Here is a 22,715-nt window from a genome sequence, read left to right as displayed (position 1 = left end):
CCAGAAGGGCTTGCCACTCTCGGGGCCATGAAAGAGAGCCCAGATCTTGGCCTTCATCAGCCTTGCTCATTCATTCTCCGGAAATTTTGACCAGCCCTTTCTGAAAAACAGTTTATTCCTAAACTAGCTTGCCCTGATACAAATCTGTCTTTTCATAGAAACTCAGATAGGCAAAGCCTTTTTTGCACTGTGAGGGTCTGTTTTGAACATTTCTCGCCCCACATCACTGTTTGCACTGCAGAGCCACTCCTGAAGTGCTCACCCTTCCAGTTGCCCATTCTGGTGAAACATGAGGGAACCTATGAAATAACCCTGTCTTGAAGAAGGTTAATACAACAAAACTGTTTCTTGCTCTTGAAAAACATTCCAGGCACTTCCCTAGCGGTCCAGTGATTAAGACTTGGCGCTTCCACTGCAGGGGACACAGGTTCGATCCCTGGTCAGGGAATAAAGATCTTGCATGCCTCGCAGAGTGGCCAAAAAAGAAAAAACACAACAGAAAAAAGAAAAGAAAAACATTCCAACCTGCTTGTCACTATGATTACTAAACCTTAAAAAAAAAAAGACTTTCAAGTCTGTGTCAAGCACCTGGTTTGTTCACTTTAGGAGCTGCGGGAGCTCCAGGATGAGAAGACAGAATTACAGAAGGTTTGTGACGAGCAGGAACAAGCCCTCCAGGAAATGGGTCTGCACCTCAGCCAGTAAGAACCCCACTCCCCTTGTCTGCCGCCTCCATTAGGGCCACTAGGCCTCCCTCCCCCTGGAGAGTCACACCAGCCTACCCACTGCATCACTCAAGCCCCAAACCTGTGTCCTCTTGTCAGAGGAGGGAAGGCCAGTCGGGGAGGCCTGCCAGCTATTCAATGGTGATGCCCCCACACACACACTAAACCCAGGAAGTCAGGCGCCAGGGACACAGCACTGGTTTGGGTTAATTAATTCATCAAGAATATCCTTTGCTAGTGACTGGAACCTTCATGTTCACAAACTTAGTATCTGTGTCCCAAGGGAACAAGATGGGTGATGAGAGGGTTGTGTGTTTAGCTCCAGAGGGAGGACTATGGCTTGAGAATGTAAGCCTGCCACAGTGCAAGTATGGTGACCACTGAACCTCTCTTGAGACTGGATACTCACATCTAGCAGAGTCTGTCTGTCTCCAATGGGTGATGCTGAAGGAGTGCAGACCCTGCTGGTTCTGTCTCCCCTTCGACTTGACAGCTGTCCTCCCTGGTGTGCCAGTCCTGCCAGGTTGCTCTGGACAGTCTGATAGGTCACACTGCAGATTGTGGAACTTGCCCGTTTGTGTGATGATTGCATTTTTAAACCCAGTGTGTAGCTTTTTCTCTTTGAGTCAGGACTTTTGGTTGCCAGTGACAGATATCCAACTCACACTGGCTTGCTTAAGCAAAAAAGTCATCAGGAATCAGTCTCTACCTCCCAGCTCTGTCTGTCACTTACCTCACAGGTGGGTCGGGCCCCCACGGGGGCAGTGTGGCACCCAGCAGAGCTGTCCGTCAGAGAAACGAAAGTTCCTCTTTCCCCATCACTCACACAGAGACCCCAGGTTGACTCACTGCTCCCACCTGAGTCCTGATGCAGGCACAGTGAGCAGCACAGCCCAGGCTCAGGCCCAGTGCAGAAGACACTGTGACCAGAAAAGGACCAGAGATAGGAAATAACGTGAGGATAAACCAGAAACACACTAAAGTAGTCCACACATGTGCACAACCTTAGGATTTTTCTGTCTGGAAAGTTGGAAGGTTTCAAGCAGTGCTCTGGGCTGGCCCACAAAAGTATGAAGAAAAGCAAGAAAGGAGAATGTTATGACTCTGGTGGGAATGTGGTCTTTTCAATAGTTTGACGTGAAGATGCTGCCCATTCGCCATCCTCTCCCACTCACCATATCTTTCAGATCAGCCCAGGGCTGCTGGTCCCTTGTGACCTGAGGGCTGCCTGCCACCTCTCAGGCCGAGTGCCCTGTGCTGCTGCCCCCACCATGGGGAGAGCTCCTGGAGAGTGGGCAAGGCCAGGTGTCAACCCCACACTCAGAGCACAGGCCAGGTCTGAGGGCGTCCCTGGGACTAATGAGAACCAGATGTGGAGGCTGGCGTGGTGCTGGCTTCTTGGATTTGCAGTGGTGTTTAGACAGAGAGGGAGGTGTCCTCGGGGTGCCCTCCCCCCTTCTCAGGTGGCTAGCCCCACTTTTTCTCCTGCCTGTCCTTTTCATGTTGGACAGACAGCAAACAGAGTCAGAGACACACTCCTAGTAGGCCACAGGCCTCAGAAAAGCGGACAGGCTCTGGTCTTGAAAACGCACCTCTGCACTTGGCAGCCTCCCAGCACTGCTGCCTGACCCAGCTTCAGAATGTCCTTCACAGCCGGGTTGTGTAGGTGTTGCCATGTCAGGGATACATACCACGGCAAGGCTAGTGCTTTCTCCCCTCCTCCCTTCTTTTTGCAAGCCAACACCAGATGACAGAGAAGCCTGTTCTCAGATGCCTCCACCAACTACAGGCACAGCTGCCCAGTTTATCTTGGGAACATCTGGATTCTTTTCAAATTGTATTTCCCAGGAAAGTTCTTATATGTTGAGGCTGCCATCTTGACCTTGTCCATCCCAGACAGCCTCTGGCCCTGGCAGCCCACTGGCCTATTTCTGCAGCCAGTCAGGGGACAGAAGGAGCACCTCCAAGCACTCCTGAAGGCCACAGGGGTTTTTCTTTTAAAGGCCTTGATGTTTGGTTTCCTAATCCTTCCCTAGAAGTCTAGCCTGTGTCTCAGAGGCCTGCCTCTCCGGCACTTAGATTAGGCTAATCCAGTGACAGTTTAGGCTAATCTCAGCTTTTAAAAAAAGGCTTTGACAAATACATATGTTTCGTTTTATCTGGTTTAATTCTTCCAGTTTAGACAATGTTCAGTCCTGTCTTTTATGTGGAGAACTAAGGAATTATTCTTGCACTAACAAGAATGGAACAAGGGGACTTCCCTGATGGCGCAGTTGTTAGGATTCCCAATGCCGGGAGCCTGGGTTCGATACCTGGTCAGGGAACTAGATCCAGTATGCATGCTGCAAATAAGAGTTCGCATGCCACAACTAAGGACCCCGCGAGCTGCAACTAAGGAGCCCACATGCCGCAACTAAGATCCGGTGCAACCAAATAAATAAATATTTTTAAAAAGAATGGAACAAGAACAAACAATCATGCCCCCTGAGCCTGGCCTTTCTAGACAGAGCAGGCAGGCAACAGGAAAGGGGCTGGTGAGAGGCCTACAGATTCAGGTTCCTGCCATGGGGGAGCCCATGCCTGATACGGGAGCGCCCCCCTCCCCCACCCCGAGTTAAAGCACATGTCACACTCAGGAATAGTTGCCCAGAGAAGCCAGAAACATGGGCTTTTATGAGATAATTCTCAATTTTTAAATGCTTGCAGCTATTTCAAAGTCTTTTTAAATCCTTGCCAATTCAACAGCTTGTTCTTAGGCCAGATTCAGTCCACAGGCTCAGCCTCAGACTGCAGCAGACATGAGCCAATGGTGAGATGACTCTGGGATTATAAAAAGGTGGAAAGAAATAATTTTACAAGAACTCGTGTTATCACACTCCTCTTACAAGTCTTGTTGACTTCACAAAGCCAAAAAGTTTTTGTGGGTTTACTTCGAGTTTGAAAGCCCCTCTAGTGAGGCTATGAATCTCTCTTTTTTTTTTAAGGTCAAAGCTGAAGATGGAAGACATCAAAGAAGTAAATAAGGCACTGAAGGTACTGGATTATTAATGTTATTAACATAAGAATCACTACTCGTAGCTATTAGTCAGCTTGTGCTAATATCCTAGCATGCTCTTAGGTTTTCTCAGAAAAATCAGGTGAGAATGTGTGGTTGATTGGTGGTTCTTGTCACTTATTTACGGATAAGAAAATGCTGCTCAGAGCCATGTAACTTGGCTGAGATGACGATGCTGCAAGTGGCAGGGCCCAAGCTGGAACCGAGGTCCTCTGGTTCTGGTCCTCTGCTGTCAGCTGTAGTTTGACATTAGGCCTAGATCATAGGTACCCTAATGAAGGAAATGAAAAGTGGCAGAAAGAGATCCAGGTATTTTTTTTTTAATAGTGAGAGTAAGACCTTTCCCTCCAAGTGAGGGGCCAGAGGCCCACTAAAGGGCCCTGTGCCATTTCTGGGAACCACTTAAGCCCTGAGCTGGGCCAAGTTTCTGGACCATTTTGGGGAGGGCAGAGTGGCACACACAGCTTAAGGAGAGCAGGAACATGTGGTCCAGGTGACCCCATGCAGTACCAAGCTGGGGCTGAGAGAGTGGAGAGGAGGGTGCAGGAGCTCCTAGCCTTCAGCTTCAGCTCTGCTGTGGCAGCAGTGCACAAACACCCTCTTCACAAGGCACCCTCCAGCGTATGCTAGAGCAGAGATCCTAATGTCTCTGACTACCAGGGCACCTCAGGTCAGAAGCAAATTGTCACAGCAACTAACAGCAGCCTGGACTTGCGGTTCACATCAGTTTACTGTATCCTCCCTTGTATACCGAAAGCCCCTTGGATGTCATTGCTGTGAGCTGTTTATCTTTGTATCCCCTGCACTGCACAGAAATGTGCACAAAACGTCAGCTGACAGTGCCAGAGGGAGGATAAAAATCATAAAATGGGACTCTAGAGCTGCGTGGAACTAGTGAACCCAAGGTTGAAAGCCCTGGGTGTGGTGCTGCAGCTCCCAATCATAAGATCTGTGTCATCAGGAAAGTGATGGCCAACAAAAGCCAAGGAGCCGTGAAAGTACACAGGGCCCTTGACCCCTGACCACCTCAGTCCCTGAGGCTGAATAAATCACATATCCTAGTTTTCCCTTAGAAAGACCTCCAAAAGCATCTCTCTAAGCCTCAGTTGGCTCCTGGGCAGAATGGAGACATCTGCCTCCCACGATGCCCTGAGGACTGGGGGTCAGTGTGTATGGAGAAGGGCTTCCTGTCTCCACAGCATGTTGCCTTCTGTCTCACGGTGGGGACTGTTGTCACAGATTTTCTAGTCTGGCTGACAGGGTTGGCCCTTCTTCCTCCTGCCAGTTCAGGAGGCACTTTGGATAATGTCTCAGCCAGGGTTGGAGTTAACCAGATCCTTATTCTGGTTACCTCAGCCACAGGGCACTTATTGAAAGGGGGTGGGTGAGTCTCAGGTTAACGGAAGGCTGGAGAATCTGGCTTGAGGACTGGGGGCAACCTGTGGAGACCAGGAAGCCAGAGGGCGGGCAGGCTGCAGCACATGAGCTCCAGCTGTGGTCAGGGTGGGGACAGTCCCGTGAGGCCACTTCTAGTGGAGAAGAGGCAGTCCCGCAAAAGCAGACCAGTGCTATTAGGAAGGGACAGCAGATGCTGGGTTGAAGGATGAACACAGCTAAAGGTTCATCAGGAACCAAGCTGTAAAGTGGGATTCTGTGGTGTTCTTTCCTCCTCAGGGCCATACTTGGCTGAAAGACGATGAAGCCACGCACTGTAAGCAGTGTGAAAAGGAGTTTTCCATTTCCCGGAGAAAGGTATGTGGGGTAGCCCTGCACTCGCTCGCTCAGGGGCTGAGTTCGTGCCCTGCCTGGGCTCTCCTTCCTCTGGTTCTGGAAAAGGCCTGTGGGGTAGGCCCACTGCATCGTGTTCATGCTCACTGGTCTGCTGGCCTATGCAGACGACCTTCCAGCCTGCCCCCTTTCAGGGACCCCAGCCGGTAAGTTACAGGCCTTGTCTCCATCACAGTCCTCTCAATGATTTGGGAGTTGGGGCTGCTTGTTTGCAGAAATGGTCTAAGTGTGTATATCAACTGAAAATTCTTTGGAAGCAATAGGACCAAAATCTAAGTTAGGCAAAAACAGAATCCATGGGGAACCCATGGGCAATTTAAGTCTCAGGACAGGCATCCAGGTGGCACCAAAAGGTAACTGGCAATCTGGGCAGGGCACTTGCCCCCAGTGAATGCCTGTGTAGCCTGTCTTCAGGTTCCGGAAGAGAAGGTCTTGGGCCCAGCCTTTGGTCCAGGGTTGACAGGGCCTTTATTGACCAGTTGGGCAGGACAGGGGCAGGATATAGATCTCACACAAAATAGAGCCTTTACTAAGGCTCCCCACACTGAATGGCCCAGTTCAAGGTCCATTGTCTAGCCTGACTGGGGGAGTAGGGGGCAGTTGGCAGAAGTGATGTATAGAGGGACACACAGGTCCTTGTCTTGGCGTCTGCCATGTGCCCAAGGTTCAAACAGCAGCCCTGTTTACAAAAGCAAGATGCCCTTCTCATGAGGGGCTGGCTAAAGAAACCTTGGGTCACCACCATAGAATGTAGTGACTGCAGAGAATGAACCCAGGCTCTTTAAGTAGCACGGACTACCAACTCAGTGAGTTAAGAGCTGTCAAGTCCAATAAAACACAAAAAAAAGAACCTTAACTCACCCCTCCAAAACTCCATGGATTTTACAGGAACATAAATGTAGAAACAAGGTCTACAAGAACCTATTCCAAATTGGTACATGCCTCACTGATACATGAGGGAGGGATTTTAAAGCATTAAACTTTTAAAGGTCGATAAACTAGAGCAGGTGTGCAGACCCAGGCAGCTCAGCGTGTTCTGAGCGTGAGTTCTTTTCCATCCTCTAGCACCACTGCCGAAACTGTGGCCACATCTTCTGCAACACGTGCTCCAGTAATGAGCTGGCCCTGCCCTCCTACCCCAAGCCAGTACGTGTGTGCGACAGCTGCCACACGCTGCTCCTTCAGCGCTGCTCCTCCTCCACCGGCTCCTAAGGTGGGGGCATCAGCAGGGCCTGCTTTCTGGACCAGTTGCCAGCCTGTCTTCATGGGCGTGGGCAGCCTCAGAGCAGTGCCAAACTCTTTGGGTCTCGAGGTGGCCAGAGACTTGGGAGGTTAGTTTCCCAAGAGAACAAGATCCTCGCCTGGGCTGCTGTCACTCTGGAACACAACATGCGGGAACCAGAAACTGCGCGCCTCTCCTTTCCAAATTGTATGGATTCAGCTCCTCTGGATTGAAATTCTCCCTTGACACCACTGGCTTTGGTTCAGATGTAACCTTCATGATTTTGCTATTGTCATTTTTCAGTTTCCAAAGAATTAACCTATTTTGCAGCAGACCCACTAGTGAATCAATTCCTTTCCCTCCCCGCTGCCCCAGCATGCTTTCCCTGCTTCAGAATCAAGAAATCTATTTCACACCCTTGTGAATATCCATCATTAGCCCTGCAATAAAATCATTTATTTTTCATAGTCAAGAAATTTGCTGTTTCACACTCTTGTGAATTAATATCCATCATTATTAGCCCTGCAGTAAAATCATTTATTTTTCACCGAGTCAAGAAATTTGCTGTTTCACACTTATGAATACCCATCATTAGCCCTGCAATAAAATCATTTATTTTTCATTCTGGTGCAGAAAATGAAGGAGCTGTGTCAGCTTCACAGGATGCCCAAAGCAACCCCCATTTCAGGACGAAGCCCTTGGTGAGGGCGACTGCCTTCGAGGTGAAGACCTGAGCCTGCTGTGTTCTGGGGTGCAGGCTGCTCTGCCCAGTTGAGCCAAGGACAAGTTGGGCTGATAAGTCCAACAAGCACAGAGAAAGTACCTGTCACCAAAGCCCAAAAGTCGTTCCCTTATATATTTGGGTTGGCCAAAAAGTTCACTGAGTTTTTCCTAACATCTTACAGAAAAACACGAATCTGTATGGCCAGCCTCCAAAACTGTGCCCAGCTCCAAAGCTGCATTCATTCCAAACTACAGATTTTCACAAGGTTCCAAAGAACCACAATGTTTCTAGAGTTCAAGTTTCTAATTCTAGTCCCTTTTCTTCCTCCAATAAGGCATGTTTTTCAACAAAGATGTTCCTTGTGAAAAACTAGAGGACCAGGGGAAGGAACCCTCCTTGTGTCCAATTCCCCAGACATAGAGTAACTCAGTAAAGATCTCAGGGGCAGCAGCTGAACACCAATGCTCAACAGTGCCTCCCCAGAAAATTACCAAGTACAACACTCCTGTATCCCCAACCCAACTGAAGGTATGCACCCAGCCTTCAGAGAACATGTGGCAGGGCAGGCAGACTGCAGGGCCCTTCACGCATACCTTCACGCAATGCTGCCATCTACAGTCTGTAAATAATCATTCCACACAATTTTTCAGAGTACACTCACCATACTCACCTCACCCAAGAGGAAACCTTCAGCAGTCACAGCAAGTAAAAATGTACACATGTGGCTTCAAACAGCACAAGCCTATATTCACAGCTCCGATTCTTAATTCTAACCTCAATACAGCAAAATTTTTCTATTAGAGGGATGAATGAGTGGCAATTCCCAAACTAGTGTTAAGTATCTGAAGGGAATCCTAGAACTACACTTATAAGAACTGCTTACTACTATCCTAAGCAAATGTCATTGAGTTTTTATATACGATAATGGTTTCAATTACTGATTTAAACGAATCATTTGTTCTCCTGAAGTACAACTTGGTATTCTACTTCAGAAGCTTTGTAAATAAATGGAATAATGTCGCTCTTAAGTAGTTTTGATCTTGAGGAATGAGGTAAAAATAAAGGTTGAAACCTCAATGTGAAAGTTCTCTATGAGCTAGCTCCTTCTAGAAGATACCCCATATAAACAAAATTCAAAAGATGCCATCAGACTAGGAAGGGGTAGCTCTAGTCAGCCACCCCTTGCCTCTGGCACTTCCTCAGCCATACTCAAAAGGCTTCCATGGACATGCATAGCATGCAGTGAGGAGACTTCTGCCTCCCCCTTGGCTTTGTGCAAGTGCTTAGCAAGTCAAAGGCAAAAATTCAGATCAGATCCTGTGCAGCCAGGCCAGACATACAAGCCCTTCCACAGGGCCCCAGAGCTACGTTTACCTTCAGTTGCACTGGAGGGAAGAGAGGTCTGAAGACATCTACAAAACGGCCACAACTGCCGAGCCTGTCTGCCACAGCCAGAGACGTGGGCCACTGTTCACCTACGCCCCAGGCAGGAATAGATCACCAAGAAACAGTCCACATGACACTGAAGCACAGACAAGACAAAGTGCAGTTTTTAAAAGGAAGATTTATTCAACAAGTTTCACTTAGCGCAATACACCTAAAAGGAAAATCACAATACAATGAAAAGATTTAAATCAAGGCCTCAGAATTTCAAACAAACACCAAGACCAAAATCCTAAAGTATTGGTATTGCGTCTCAAATTTTCCCCATTAACTTAAAAAAAAAGCTTAAACTTACGTGCCATAGAGGTTATTAAATGAAACTAGAATTAACAAACATGCCAAATGTTTCACTTTTAATTGTAGACACAGCTCCTATATTGAGTTTCACAAAAAAGCATGTCTTTCAACAATGCATCCAAACAGTGTTCAATGTAATGTGGTGTAAGCAACATTTAACATAATTCAACTGCTTTAACCTAAATACACCTACTGCTTAAGTACATCCTACAATATAACTAACTTGAGAAAAGCTGAAAATTATTTAACAGTAACAGATTACTCAACCTAGTTACATCCTAAATGAATGTTTGTGTTCAAAAATACTGAACCTTAAGTCTTTAAAACAATCCTGATTTCCACTTAAGAGTAAGCATAAACCACAAGTTTGTATTGCAAAACTGTTAAAACTTAAGTTTTGTAAAAAATGTTGACCAAGAGTCAGTGATCAGGATCAATTACATTCCCCATCCACCACTCATACTGGACATGCTAGACATCCCTCCCATTCCGTTCACTCCCATAGATGCTCGGCTTCCACTACTGTAGTAGCTGCTGTTCACTGTTCCTTGGCTGCCTGCAAAGAGATCAATTTGACAAGTCAGGATGAGTATCAGATTATCAGTCAACTAAAATACAGCATTCCAAGAAAAAGTTTAAAAAGTATACGAGTACAAATGGCTGCTGTCCAAGTGGCGAGAAGCATGTTTGGGAAAAGGGACTCCCGACTCCAAACAAATCTCAATTAACCCCTTTTCTCTGCAGTACCAACTTGCCAGACTCTTGTGCTACCATTTAATTGGATGCTTCAGGATCAACGTGGAAAATTAAGTTTAAAGGAAAACTAGTGTTTTTCAAAAATTGCAAAATTACTTCATGTTGTTTTTAAAGCTAAACAAAGCATTTTAAAAAAAAATTTACCATAAACATTCACAATGTGTCCATCGAATGGCATATATGAATAGGGAGCACAGGGGCAATCTCTTGCTTTTCCTATTCATGGCGGGCAGGAAGTGAGACGACGAAGTTGGACTAAAGGCAACTCACTGTGCCCAAAATGGCAGCCTCCATGGAGTTAAATCAGAGCCATTGACTGCTATAGAAAGTGTTACTACAACATATCAGTATTTGCTATTGGGAATTTAAATTATACTTTTCGAGAAAATATTTACCTATGCAATGTTTGATTGAAAATCACTGGAGTTTTCCTGTAAAACTTGGTCTGCAAAAGGATTTTGTAGGGTAAGACTATAATACCAAAATCACCATTCTTTAGACCAATTGAAAAAATAATTAATAAAACCAATCCTAGGTTAACTGACTAGTAAATACGGTCCTAAACCCAACCACCATTCTATTATTTAAAATTCTCCCTCCATCTAAAATGGATTTATTGCTAACAAAAAGACAGAAAAAGTGAACAATTTTATTTAATGTTTTAACAAACGGAGGCAGATGTTTTCTGGCTCGACATTATTCAAAGTTGCAATAATGACTATTTTGAATTCATAGAATACTTCCCCCTCCCAATGATTGATTCTGAAAGTTAAAGCTATTTGAACAGTTGTATTAGGATCAAGAGCATACATTTAATAACCCAACTTCACCAAAAAGGAGCCTGAATATTCCCAACTAAAGAAACCTGCCTGAAACTTACTCAAGTATATTAAAAAACACACTTACCATATCCACTCATGCTGCTCTGGCCACCATAGCCGCCTCCATAACCACCACTCAGCTGCTGGCTGGCTGGGCCACCATAACTGGACTGGTTTGCTGTTAAGTTAAGAGAACATTAGAACCCTGTTCCTTATGTAATGTGGTACCTGGTGGTACCGGGCTTGTAATTCTAATCTATTATTTTCCAGTCTTGATCTTACATCACTATATATAACCCTCTGTGCCCTCCTTCTGCCTACTGTCTATGACCAGACTACCTTTCTATCCATCATTTGAGCTAGTCAAACACTTATAAACCACAAGGCCAACAGCATACACATCAGCAGGACTGAATCCACGTTTCCGTAAGTAGAGGCATTTTGACAAGACCTTATGAAAATGTTTAACTGGATTTAGTGGGATTTTCCCCCATAATTCGATATATATTAAGGGTAGGTCAATACACAGGTATCACTAAACACCTGATTATGCCCCAAAATTTATTTTGATCCTATGCTTTTTGCTAAATATTACTTTTAGATTTATATTTCATACTTATAGACAATTAGTTTCTTTCTGTAGTCCCCTCCCCCAAAAGTACTTCAAACTAATTTGTTATCTAACAGTTTTATGTAACAATTTAAGGCACACATACTATTCAAATCTAAACTTTTCTTTGCCTAAATTATGCTTAACTCCTTATACATATTAACTTATATAATTGACTTATACAGATATAAACGTTTTGGTTTTTAAAAAAACTAACGATATTTACACAAGCCCATGCCTCCCATCATTTGGCTACCATAAGCACCACCGCTTGCTCCTGCTGTAGAATTCAAGAAGAGTTCTACATATCTGTGTTCTGAAATGAGAGAAAAGGCATACAAGGTTAGCTTAAAAAAAGACACTAAAGTGATATTTACACAAACCCATGCCTCCTAGCATTTGGCTACCGTAAGCACCACCGCTTGCTCCTGCTGTAGAATTCAAGAAGAGTTCTACATATCTGTGTTCTGAAATGAGAAAAAAAAAGTTGAAAATGTTTGTTGGTGAAAGAAAAAGATAAGCACTTTTAGTTCTTTTAAGTAGATCTGTGAACTATAAATACTTTTAGTAAAAAAAAAAATTCTAGCTGCTTCTCTCAGGTGATTTACTTTATGCAAGTTTCAAAAAGCAGTATTAAACATTCACCTAAATTGCTTTGTCAGTTAAGCATATACCTTAGTCAGTGTTCTTATCACAAATTTTTTAATCATACTAACTTCAAAAACCCACACACTTTTTAAACATCCCGTAGAACCCTATTATTGGATTACAAATTTTTCTCATCCTTACTATTCCTTTATCGTAATCAGTCACACAACTACCTATAAGAGACCTGAAGATCCTTAAATCACACTTACGCATATTTGCTTTGTCTTTTGACATAGCTGCCACAGCATCTTCATGAGTTGCAAACTCGACATCTGCTTCACCAGTTACTCTGCCATCGGGACCAATTTCAATATGTACTCTCACAGGGTTGAGTGGTGAAAAAAACTAAATATAAGGTATTTCAGAGAATCAAGTCAAATATTGTTACAGGAAACAAAACTTTAACATGCTGCTTCACTTAAGTAGAATAAGAACCATGTTTTTACTGTTACACTGAGATATACAACTTATGAATTTATCCTACACTTACATTATAAATGTCATTCTCAGTAGCTCTGTAAGGTAATCCCCGCATGTGTACACAGTGTCCTGTTGTGCTCTGGAAAGTAGAGCCACCATCCCCGTATCTGTGATCTGACATTCCTGAAAAACAATAATTGAGGTCTAAATGAACAAGAGTTAAGTATCCCTCAGATGAGAAATTCAATTCTTACCTTACCTCTTCCAAATCTATCTGACCCAAATCCATAGCCATCATTATAGCCATTATAATCATCATAGCCTCCATAACCTGAAAGGCAAGAAGTACAATCACTAAATAAGTCACATAAAGAACAGACGTCGTGACACCTGCGCAACACACATACCTCCACCGTACGCACCACGCCTCATCCTTTCAAAGCCAGCTCCTCTTCCAATGCTGTTATACCCTCTGCCAGCCCCAGGTCTGTCATAGGGACCTGGCCGCTGCATGGCCATAAGTTTTCGTGGTGGATCATAGTGAGTTCTAACTTCAGCTCGACTGCTCTTAAAGATTTCGATATACCTAAAGCATTGTTCAAGAGGAAAGGGAGTGGGGAAGGGAGAGAAAACATTAGTTCATTTCATACAGGTATTCAGTTACACAGAAAACAATGTAGTCATAGCCATGAAACTGACTAATATTTAAAGCCAGATTTCTTATATTTGTACAGGCAATGACCAGAAATTCACTCAATTTTAAGATTTAATGTAAACTTTATAGAAAAAAAATTCACTCCTCTGAGGCAGAGAGCCCAACCTTAGGGGTAGAGAGGAGTACTGTAAATAAATGTCTTAGGAGGGAAAGAATTCCACTCAACTTTCAACATTTCATGTCTTAAATCCATTGGCATTATGTATAGCAAGTGAGCTAAAAAGCCAGCCTCCACCAACAGTCTAGCCCACACTACACATTTCCTTCTGCCAATAAATACCCCAGCCTATGCTTTTAGTAGGAATCAGCATAGGTAAGCGCATGCTTCAATGAAAAATAGTCACAAGCAAAGAGAATAAAACCTTTTGTGACAATTTCTTGAAAGCTATGCTTATTAATACATATGCAGAAAACATTTATACAGCAAGAAAGTTTGTTGCATTTCAACTTTAAAAACAAGATCAGAAAGTATCACATTTTCTTATGGTAATATTAATTTACTAGGTGGAGTTATTACAGCTAAAGCCAGGTTTGCATTAACATTTTTAAAACCATAGTCTCTCAACTCCAGTAACTGGGGTTAATTAGGAATCCTACAAAATTGTAAAGTAGACCAAATTAACTGGGGACAATTTCAAAACCTATAATTTAATCTGAAAGCACTATGGAACTTTGACATAGGAGAAGTTTGAAAATTGTGGCAAAACATCAAGTAATTGGGACTAGGAATCAGATTTTCTTCCTTGATTCTAAGCAGAGAGAATATGGATTTAATTGTTTACCATAAGAAAAGTGACAAATCCAACCAACCATCCATCCCCACCTGTGCCCTATTCTTTCCTTGTGTTTCTTTAGAGCCTTTTCAGCTATTTCCTGTGAAGCAAACTGCACGAAGGCCTCCCCCGTACTCCTCCCCTGGAAGTCCACCGGCAATGTTATCCCATTTGGCACGATTTCCAACCCTTCAACCCAAGGACAAATAACCCCAGTAGGGGGGCAATATTAACATCACAAGCCCAGAAATGATTCTTCTTATAGCTTTAAATACACCAGAATTTTAACTTTAGGTGAACGGTATGCTTTCAACAAGTACTCTTTAAAAATTCATTGCAGTAATATGAAGTTCCATTATAACAAACTATTAATTCTTAACACACCCCATGACACGGTATGTAAGAAAAAACCTGCTGAACACAGGATGCATTAAGAATTCAACAATTAAGAATACTTATTTATCTATGCAACTTAATGTTGAAAATTATACAAGAACTTAACAAATTTTCAAGCATTAAAGACAACAGTTTTACTAAATTCAAGATACACCTTTCACCTCATTTCATATTGCAATGTTTTAAAGTTAGTGGAACTTCAGTTTCAAGAAATTACATATTTAAACATTTAATATACAAATTGAAACATTGTTTAGTCATATAATTGACAAACATACAATCTAAGCTTTCAACAAACAACTGATCTAACACAGCACAATCATGCACTCTTATGCTCTAATAGTAGTAAGATTCACTTCTGGAAATTCCGTCTATGAAAAATCCTTTCCGTGGAAACATTCCCAAGCTTACAAAAAGGACTTAAAGCACTTTCCTAGAAGATATGAAATTATGTTCATATTTAACGATGTTGACAGATAGCATTCAATTCTCACCAATTTAGACAAAAACAATAAAAACAGACTTGATTGCAAAAATTCTGGCAAAATATTAGGACTTGATATGTATCTAGTTAAGTCAAGATTTTAACACATACTACACTAAACCATGAAAGGATTTCTTGTTCTTAATTCCAGTTTATCACAACATGAATATTAAGCAACAGTATTTAAAATATATGCTCTAACATTCTGCTAAACATTCAAATACTTTAGGCCCAAAACAATTTCAAAACACTTTCTGTACTTCAGATACAAAGACTACATTCAACCTACACTTATATTAGATTGACTTTCAGTAAGTTTAATTCCCTGGCTAAACCAATTGTTTCCTTAAGTTTTTTTTTAATAAACAGAATGAGATCATTAGAGAATTTCTGGTCCCATGACCCAGTGTCTCTTACAATATAGACACTTGCCATAAATTACAACAACCTAACATACTAATCTAATGTTAAGGGATCTTACCTTTAACTTGAAGTACTTAGCTGTACAGCAATGTGAGGAAAGTAGTTAAGTTGTTGAGGACAATCCTCAAAGATCTACTCTGAACTACAATACTAAATATAGGCAGTTAGCATTTTGGAAGTACTTAATTAATCCACCTTTAAGATGGGCTTAAATTATTTGAAGGTCTCCAGGAAAAAGAAAACATTAATTCATCTGCATATACTCACAACCTGTTTAAATATCTAAGCTACTCAACTTAAGGTCTATTCAATCACATGTTGCCAGAGGCTAGCCAGAACTCACTGCTCAGCAACAAACAGGACTACATACCTGAGAAGAACTGAACAATTTCTTCCTTGCTACATCCAAAGGGGAGTCCTCTAAGCCGTACAAAGCCATCATTGGCCGTGTCAGGACTATTTGGACCAGTATGCTTCAACACCCAATCCATTTCAACGTTGTTTGACTTGAATACTGAAAGAGGTGCTTAGAATTAGTCAACTTTGGAAAGTTAGAAAACCAAGTTCAGACTTCCTGGGTCTTTAGATAATCTAGGTAGAGCTGCCATAAACTCTTAGATGACCATTTCCATGCGGTCAAATACCTAAAATTCAGAAGGGGTAAGATAGATTTCTATTTGTTTAATGTTTTATTTACTGTTACTAGGGCAATGTAAATCAAACCTTCAACATATCTGTGTCCCATAGTTTCTCTGTCTTTTTTCAGGGCCAATTTGACTTCATCTTCTGATTCAAGTTCAACAAAAGCCTCGCCACTCGGTCTGCCTTCTCTGGTGTAGATGAAACGAATACCTTGAGCCCCATTTTGAATTTTGCAGTCTGGAAAGAAAACAACTGTTAATACAGAATTTAAAACTAAAAACCACCTCTGGGTGATGAAATGCCTATACACACCCCCACTACAAAGCAGAGCATTTGCAAAGCCTAAAATGAGCAAGGTATTACTAACTCCTAGGGTGTCTCTTTCAGTAATTAAGCAGTTTTCCTCTTATGACCAAACTTTCTTATTCCCTAAATATATTCCCAATCCATCAAGAAAATCCAATACTCAAAGCACTGTCTTAATAAAGTTATCTCCAAGTCCTCACTATTCAAGTGTCCATTAAACATCCTTTTTATAACTCCTCAGTAAACTTTTACGTCTGGACCTTGTGATTTTATGGCATTTTCTGAATAAACGTGGTTTGGAGTTTTGATTTAGGGTATTTGACAGTTTTACCTTACTAGCAGCAACATTACAATTTCTTGCTCGTATCCGAATTGCAGGGCCAATACTCACCTGAAAGGGGATCAATGTTACCAAGCTAAAATGCTCCAAGTTGCACAGCTGAAGCCAAACCCAGTCTTGCCCACTGCAAGGTGGCTTCCAGTGTACTTGGTTCTTGTTTTACAGGTCGTTTTCCGTTACACACTAAATTCAGATAGTAAGTCAATACTACAGTATCCTTCCAAAACCTGTAAATTTCTCCCAAATATATCTTTCAATCTCATCTTACGCTAATAATGAGAACAAGGACATTTGGCAGACGTTATTCAGGAAACCTACATACTGGGGAAAAAACTACATAGGCAAGAAAACTTTCCTGGGCTTCAGTGTCCTCAACTGTAAAGTGAGCCAGATCAAGAACTATGAGAAAGAGCTCTTCAGTTACAAAATCTTGATTAGGAAAATTGTCTGAAATTAAGAAACGACATTTTATCTTTCCAAAGCAAAATGCCCCTTTTCAAATAAACGCCAAAACTGGAAAGGTGTTATATTTGTTCAGCTGCTGGGCAAACTTCTCAAGGTTGAAAGGGAAACCCCATCTATCCCCATTTATGCTTTCTAAAAGACATCCACAGAATGACTAATACTTAATGAAGAAAAAAAAAATCCGCCAGAGAGGCCGCATTCCCCCAAGAGGGCCAGACGGGTGGGGCTTTCGCAATTTCCATTGCGTAACAGCGGCCGGCCGGGCGCGAGCAGGACAGCGGAAACCGCTGCCGCCCGCGCCCCACCAGGGGGCGCCCTGGGCTCTGCCCCCACCCCCCCACCCCCCCACCCCCCCACCCCCCACCCCGCCGCCGCCGCCGCCTCCCCGCCCGCCCTGCAGCCCGGGCTGAACTCCCGCCTCCGCTTCAGACTGACCAGAAAAAAACCGCTGCACTTCGTCGGCCGAGCAAGACCAAGGCAAGCCCCGGACCTTCACCACGAATCCCTCGCCGCCTTCGGTGCCCAACATCATCGTCTCTTAGGGGGTCCTGGCGTCGAAACAGCCTGCAAGATGAGGATGAGGGTCAGACCTGAAAAATGTTAAAATTAAACAGTCCTCTGATCTCGAAACGCCCTGCCGGCCCGCGGCGCCTCCATAAAGGTCGAGCCCGTGCGGACGTTCCAACCCAGGCGACTGCAACACCGAACGCCCAGTTGGCCAGCGGCCGGGTCCCCGAGGCCGCTCTGCGCACCAGGTACCAGTGCCCCAAGCCGAGGGGCACCCGGCCTAGCGCCAGCGTGGAGGCAAGGAAATGGCGGCGGCCGCTTCCGCTCCGCCTCCTCCGACATCTCACACAATAGAGTCGGCGCGGCCTGCAGGCCTCAGCGGCCCTGCCACGACTCGGCGAACCATTCCTGGTGTCTAACGGTAGCCCGCACCTTGCTAAAGCCCCCGCAGCCTCTACAGAGACCCTGGGACAAGAAATCCTCGCAAAACTGGCATCGTCGGGGGCCGCTAGGTGGTAAATACGGAACACCAAACACTCACCTGCACACACAACTTCGGCGCGGCTGAAACGAAATGGCTAGCGGGCGCCTGCGCAACCTAAATAAGGCCCTTTGAACAAGCTCTGCGCACGCGCAGCTAGGTTCCCGCACCGCCCCCTTGCGTCACACAGAGCTCGGGCGCATGCGTAATACTATAAGCCGGCCCACCTCCCGCCAGTAAATTATTACACGCATGCGTATTTGGGTCAGCCCCGCCCACCTCCTTAAACCCGCCGGGCTTTTTTGCGCCTGCGCCTTACCGCGATTATTCGAGCCTTAGCGGTTTGAGTTTCACGCGCATGCGTCTTCCTTCAAACCGTTCGCTCGACTTACCCGCCAGAAGGGGGAGGGGTGTGGCGGCAGTTAGTTCCTTACGGGAACAGTACCAGGCTCTGGGTTGTGAGGAGGTGTACCTAGCCTATTATCCGCAGTCCTAGCAGACCTGAAAGTACAAGTGCTCCCCTCCCTCGCGCCGCCTATACTCCTTTTCTCCCTAGAGCCATCCCGTGACAAACTGGGGGCTGCGGGACTGCATACTTCCTGCACCCGAAGCCACCCCCGCGGCGCCGGGAGCATGTCCAAGTCTTTCGTGCCGCCACTAACCCCCTACCTGCCGCCGTTGGGCCTGGGGCCCGGACCCCAGTCCCGTACCCCGCTTTTGCCCTAACGAACTCCCACCCTGCGACCCCAGCTGCCTCGCCCCGGGGTCGGCCGGCTGGGCGCTCGCACGAGAGGGGGGCGCCGGATGCGCGTCTCGTCGCGCCTCGTGAGCGTAGGGTAAGCCGCCGGTGCACGCCGGACTTCGCTCTCCCGAGCAGGTTCCCCCTTAATTCTCCCAAAGTTAAGTAGATACCGTTATGTCCATTCTCCAGGTGGAGGCCTTCAGTTCGGCAAGATTCCAGGGTCACCCCATGTGCGCATATGGCCCGAGACTAGTGATGTTCGTGATTTCCGGCAGCACTGCGGAAACTGGGACCATTCCCGTAGCCTTCCAGTCCTCCCTTTGTCTGATGCCGGCTGTCCTCCCCACCTCGGCCTGGTGGACACATGCAATAAACACAGGGGTACCACAGCGAAGGCCTCTCTGAGTGCCACCATGGGAAGATGCAAGTAAAGCACGTTTTCGTCCCTACAATGGTCTGGAAGTCGTATCCGGTTTTAACAGGTTTGAGAAAACTGGAGAGGACATCAATGGAACAGGGAGAAGATGATCCAAGATAAGGTCCCACAGGTAGGTGAGGCCCGATCCTGAAAGGCCATTTAGGCCTTGGCAAGGGTGATAACTCCAAGCACACGAGAAGGCTTTGGCAGGTCTTCAGCAGGGCGCAATAGGACCTGTTTGAAAAGGAAAACTCTGTTGCTGGGTGTGAAGGGGACTCAGACGGGACAATCATGGTGAATGATGCTCCTTGCCCTCAATTGCAAAAAGAGCTAGAGGAAATAGAGGGCATTTTGGCTGAAGTCACCAAGATGTGGGATTCCCAAGTCTTCCAGATTGAAGGTCTATCTCTGAGTGATTCAAAAGCAAAAACAGTTTTTGCTCTTGGGTGCTATCTCTCCAGGACATCACAAAGATATCTCTCAAGGTTTCTTAATAGGTTACAGCATTTAAGAGCTCTGGTCTAATTAAATGACCTAAGAAGGGCGTTGCCTGGCGGTCCAGTGGTTGGGACTGGACCGAGGGCCTGGGTTCCATCCCTGTTCAGGGAACTAGGATTCTGGAAACTGCAGGGCGAGGGCAAAAAAAAAATGACCTAAGAACACTAGTTTCTGATTAGATTAGGGAAAAACCTTGATCCCCCCTGGTAGTGCATTATAAAGTCATGTTTTCGGGAATTCCCTTGTGAAAGGACTTAGCGCTTTCACTGCCGTGGCCTGGGTTGAATCCCTGGTCCTGGAACTAAGATCCCGCAAGCTGCGTGGCCAAAAAAACCCTAAAAGGATACACAGTATATCATGTTTTCGCCCTTTAACAACACGGCTACACTTCTAAGATTTGTTTGTTTGTTTTTTGGCAGCCTGGCTTGCGGGATCTTAGTTCCCTGACCAGGGATCGAACCCGTGCCCTCAGCAGTGAAAGTGCGGAGTCCTAACCACCGGACCTCCAGGGAAATCCCTAAGATGTTTATTTTTCCTAAAGTTTTCTAGGATTTTCTTCCATAATAAGTAGATGTAATGTATAATCATCATAGAATATTAGATCATTTCCTCAGGATAGATTTCTAGGAGTAAAATTATTCAATGAAAGAATCTGAATATTTTTAGGGCTACTTATAGTAAAAGGTTATCGCACTTGACAACACTCTTCAGCAGCAGGTGAGGGTTCCGCATCCCTTTGTTTTGCTGGCATTGAAATTTTCCTTTCCTCTAATCTTTGCTAATTTAATACTGAGAAAAACCGTATCTCTAATTTGCATGTTTGATTATTAGTAAAATAGAATAAATTATATACAATTAATGCTGATTCCCTCATATAAATTGTCAGTTCAGCTTCTTTCTCCAGTGCTCTTTTGGTCTTTATTAAGACTATTACCTTGGCCATAATTGCCCCAAATATTTTTCTGTTTGATTACCTTTTAATTGTTGTTGTTTTTAATGTTTAGACATACAGAGGTTTTTCATTTTGGTGAAGTCAAAGCCCTGGATACTTTGAGTTTGTCTTTAAGCTTAGCAAGCCCTTTCCTATACAGAGATGAAGCACATTTATTCATTATCTTTTTCACCAATTCTAAAGCACATTTTTTTCAGTTTAACCTCTCAAAATAGGGATGTGCCTTAAGAACCAGTGGCGCATCCTAGTTTAATTGGCGAAATTTTTTTATAAGTGGTACATAAAACATGGTGTGTCTTAAAATTGATGACCTCGGGACATCCCTGGTGGTCCAGTGGTAAAGAATCCACCTTCCAATGCAGGGGATGAGGGTTTGATCCCTGGTCAGGGAACTAAGATCCCCCAAGCCACGGGGCAGCTAAGCCTGCACACCACAACTAGGGAACAAAGATCCAACAAGCCACGTGGCTCTGACACAAAAAAGTAATGACCACTAAAAAGAGTCATGATAGAGCTGGAAAGAATGCAGGGAAGTGCCATGCCCATTGTAAATCGGTACACTAGAGGGCTACTGGCAATGTATATTCAAGATCTTAAAAATACGCATTACCTTGGACCCATACATTCCACATCTACTTTTGCACAGATTTAAATTTGTAAGAATGTTCATCACAGCGTGAAATAGGTAAATTTTAAAAGCAACTTAAATGTCTAATGGTGTATTGAATAAATTATAGTACAACTTTATCATGCATTGTCACCGGGGTCAATATAGCCTCCCAAGGGGGCAAAATTGGTTCTTGACTGTGGGGAGAAGAGTGAATACATCTAGGCTATTACAATGGCTTTTGGCCACGGTACCTAAAAAGATATACAGTATACCTATGCTATTAACATTTCACATGGGGGAGAATTAGGGAAAAAATTGTCTAAAAAGGTTCCTTTGGGTGACAGTCATAGGAAAAAAAAGTTGAGAAAAACTGACCTATATAATGCAATACTTTGCAGTTTTTTTAAATGGTGACTAGAATTATATTTTTGGAAAGATGTTTACAATATTCATTGAGTAAAAAAAAACAATGAAACAATAATTATTATGCATTATTATGAAGCAATAATACAGTATGGCTCAACTTCCTGGAAATATAATTACACACATGCATAAAGAAAAATTATACATATATGGAAAAGATATATGTATAATTTTATACATATATAAAAAAATTTTTTTTCTTCTTTGTATTTTCTCTTTCTTCTTTTTCTTTCTTTCTTTCTTTCTTTTTTTTTTTTTGGCCACACACCACTCGCGGGATCTTAGTTCCCCATCCAGGGATTGGGCCCCTGTGCCCTGCAGTGGAAGTGTGGGTTCTTAAGCCCTGTACTGCCAGGGAACTCACTCTCTTCTGTATTTTAAATTGTTTTAATGCTGAACACATTACTTGTAGCTATAAAACTTTAAAATTTTCTGAGTAGTAAGGATTGAGAACATTTGAATGTGAGTTTCCTCCCATCCTTCTAGCACCACGGCATCAGCTGCCTCCAGATCGTGCTGAGGACCGGGGGACCCCACTTTGAAGCTGGAGACTGGAAGCATAGCGACGGTGGCTCAGTGGTTAGAACCTGGGTACAGAGTCCCAAGCCCATCCCAACCCGGTGCAACATGACTCGGCCCTTTCAGCTGCATAATTATGGTTGTCTTGAATAAGAACTCCTCCGACGCCTGGTGAGGGCTCTGAAACCATTTAAACTGCTCAGTGTGAATTCTGATACGTACTTTTCCTAAGTGAGATAGAAAAACAAAGGCGTCCCCACAGCCAGCCCAGCATCGCCGCTGAGGGGAGGGGCTGGCGCTCCTGATGGAGTGAGGTCAGCTGCTGGGGTGACCTGGAAAGGGGATCCTAACCTCTTCGGTTCTCTCAGCGCATCTCCTTTAGGCAGAATGTGACAACCATTGGTTTTGAACCTTCAGGGTATTGGCCCTGATTTTCCAAAGCTTCAGCTGGGACACTCACTGTGGTTGAATCCTTCGGCCATGTGTTCAAAATGTATTGATGACTAGTGTCA

General features: G+C 44.2%; 2 protein-coding genes across 7 annotated transcripts in view; one reads left to right on the top strand and one right to left on the bottom strand.

The window, feature by feature from the left end:
• RUFY1 (RUN and FYVE domain containing 1) overlaps positions 1-7,702 on the top strand; it is a gene marked incomplete at its 5' end in the record, with an annotated part of 56,324 nt that extends 48,622 nt beyond the window's left edge. Inside the window, 4 exons of the mRNA XM_082651523.1 lie at positions 607-701; positions 3,710-3,758; positions 5,455-5,532; positions 6,634-7,702. Of these exons, the coding sequence (XP_082507649.1) occupies positions 607-701; positions 3,710-3,758; positions 5,455-5,532; positions 6,634-6,780 (369 nt within the window). The 3' untranslated portion in view covers positions 6,781-7,702. The remainder of the gene's footprint in view (positions 1-606; positions 702-3,709; positions 3,759-5,454; positions 5,533-6,633) is intronic.
• A 1,356-nt stretch (positions 7,703-9,058) lies between these two features.
• HNRNPH1 (heterogeneous nuclear ribonucleoprotein H1) lies at positions 9,059-18,220 on the bottom strand. Of its 6 annotated transcripts, none has more exons than XM_082650788.1 (14): positions 18,102-18,220; positions 17,489-17,617; positions 16,024-16,179; positions 15,671-15,814; positions 14,048-14,186; positions 12,917-13,095; positions 12,769-12,840; positions 12,580-12,713; positions 12,299-12,434; positions 11,849-11,908; positions 11,668-11,757; positions 10,917-11,009; positions 10,406-10,455; positions 9,059-9,810 (listed from the first exon to the last, which is right to left on the bottom strand). In XM_082650788.1, the coding sequence occupies exons 2-13, from the start codon at positions 17,583-17,585 to the stop codon at positions 10,406-10,408; spliced, it is 1,350 nt and encodes a 449-aa protein (XP_082506914.1). In that variant the 5' UTR covers positions 17,586-17,617; positions 18,102-18,220; the 3' UTR covers positions 9,059-9,810. The 6 variants fall into 6 exon arrangements, with proteins under 6 accessions (XP_082506914.1, XP_082506915.1, XP_082506911.1 ...); XM_082650789.1 differs by having other exon boundaries at positions 11,698-11,757; XM_082650785.1 differs by lacking the exon at positions 10,406-10,455.
• Positions 18,221-22,715: the final 4,495 nt, after the last annotated feature.

The sequence above is a fragment of the Grampus griseus genome (genome assembly GCF_964374135.1).
Source record: "Grampus griseus genome assembly, chromosome: 3".
In the NCBI taxonomy this organism is placed as follows: domain Eukaryota; kingdom Metazoa; phylum Chordata; class Mammalia; order Artiodactyla; family Delphinidae; genus Grampus; species Grampus griseus.
Note: the sequence above shows the minus strand (reverse complement) of the source record. Positions and strands in the feature narration are given on the sequence as shown.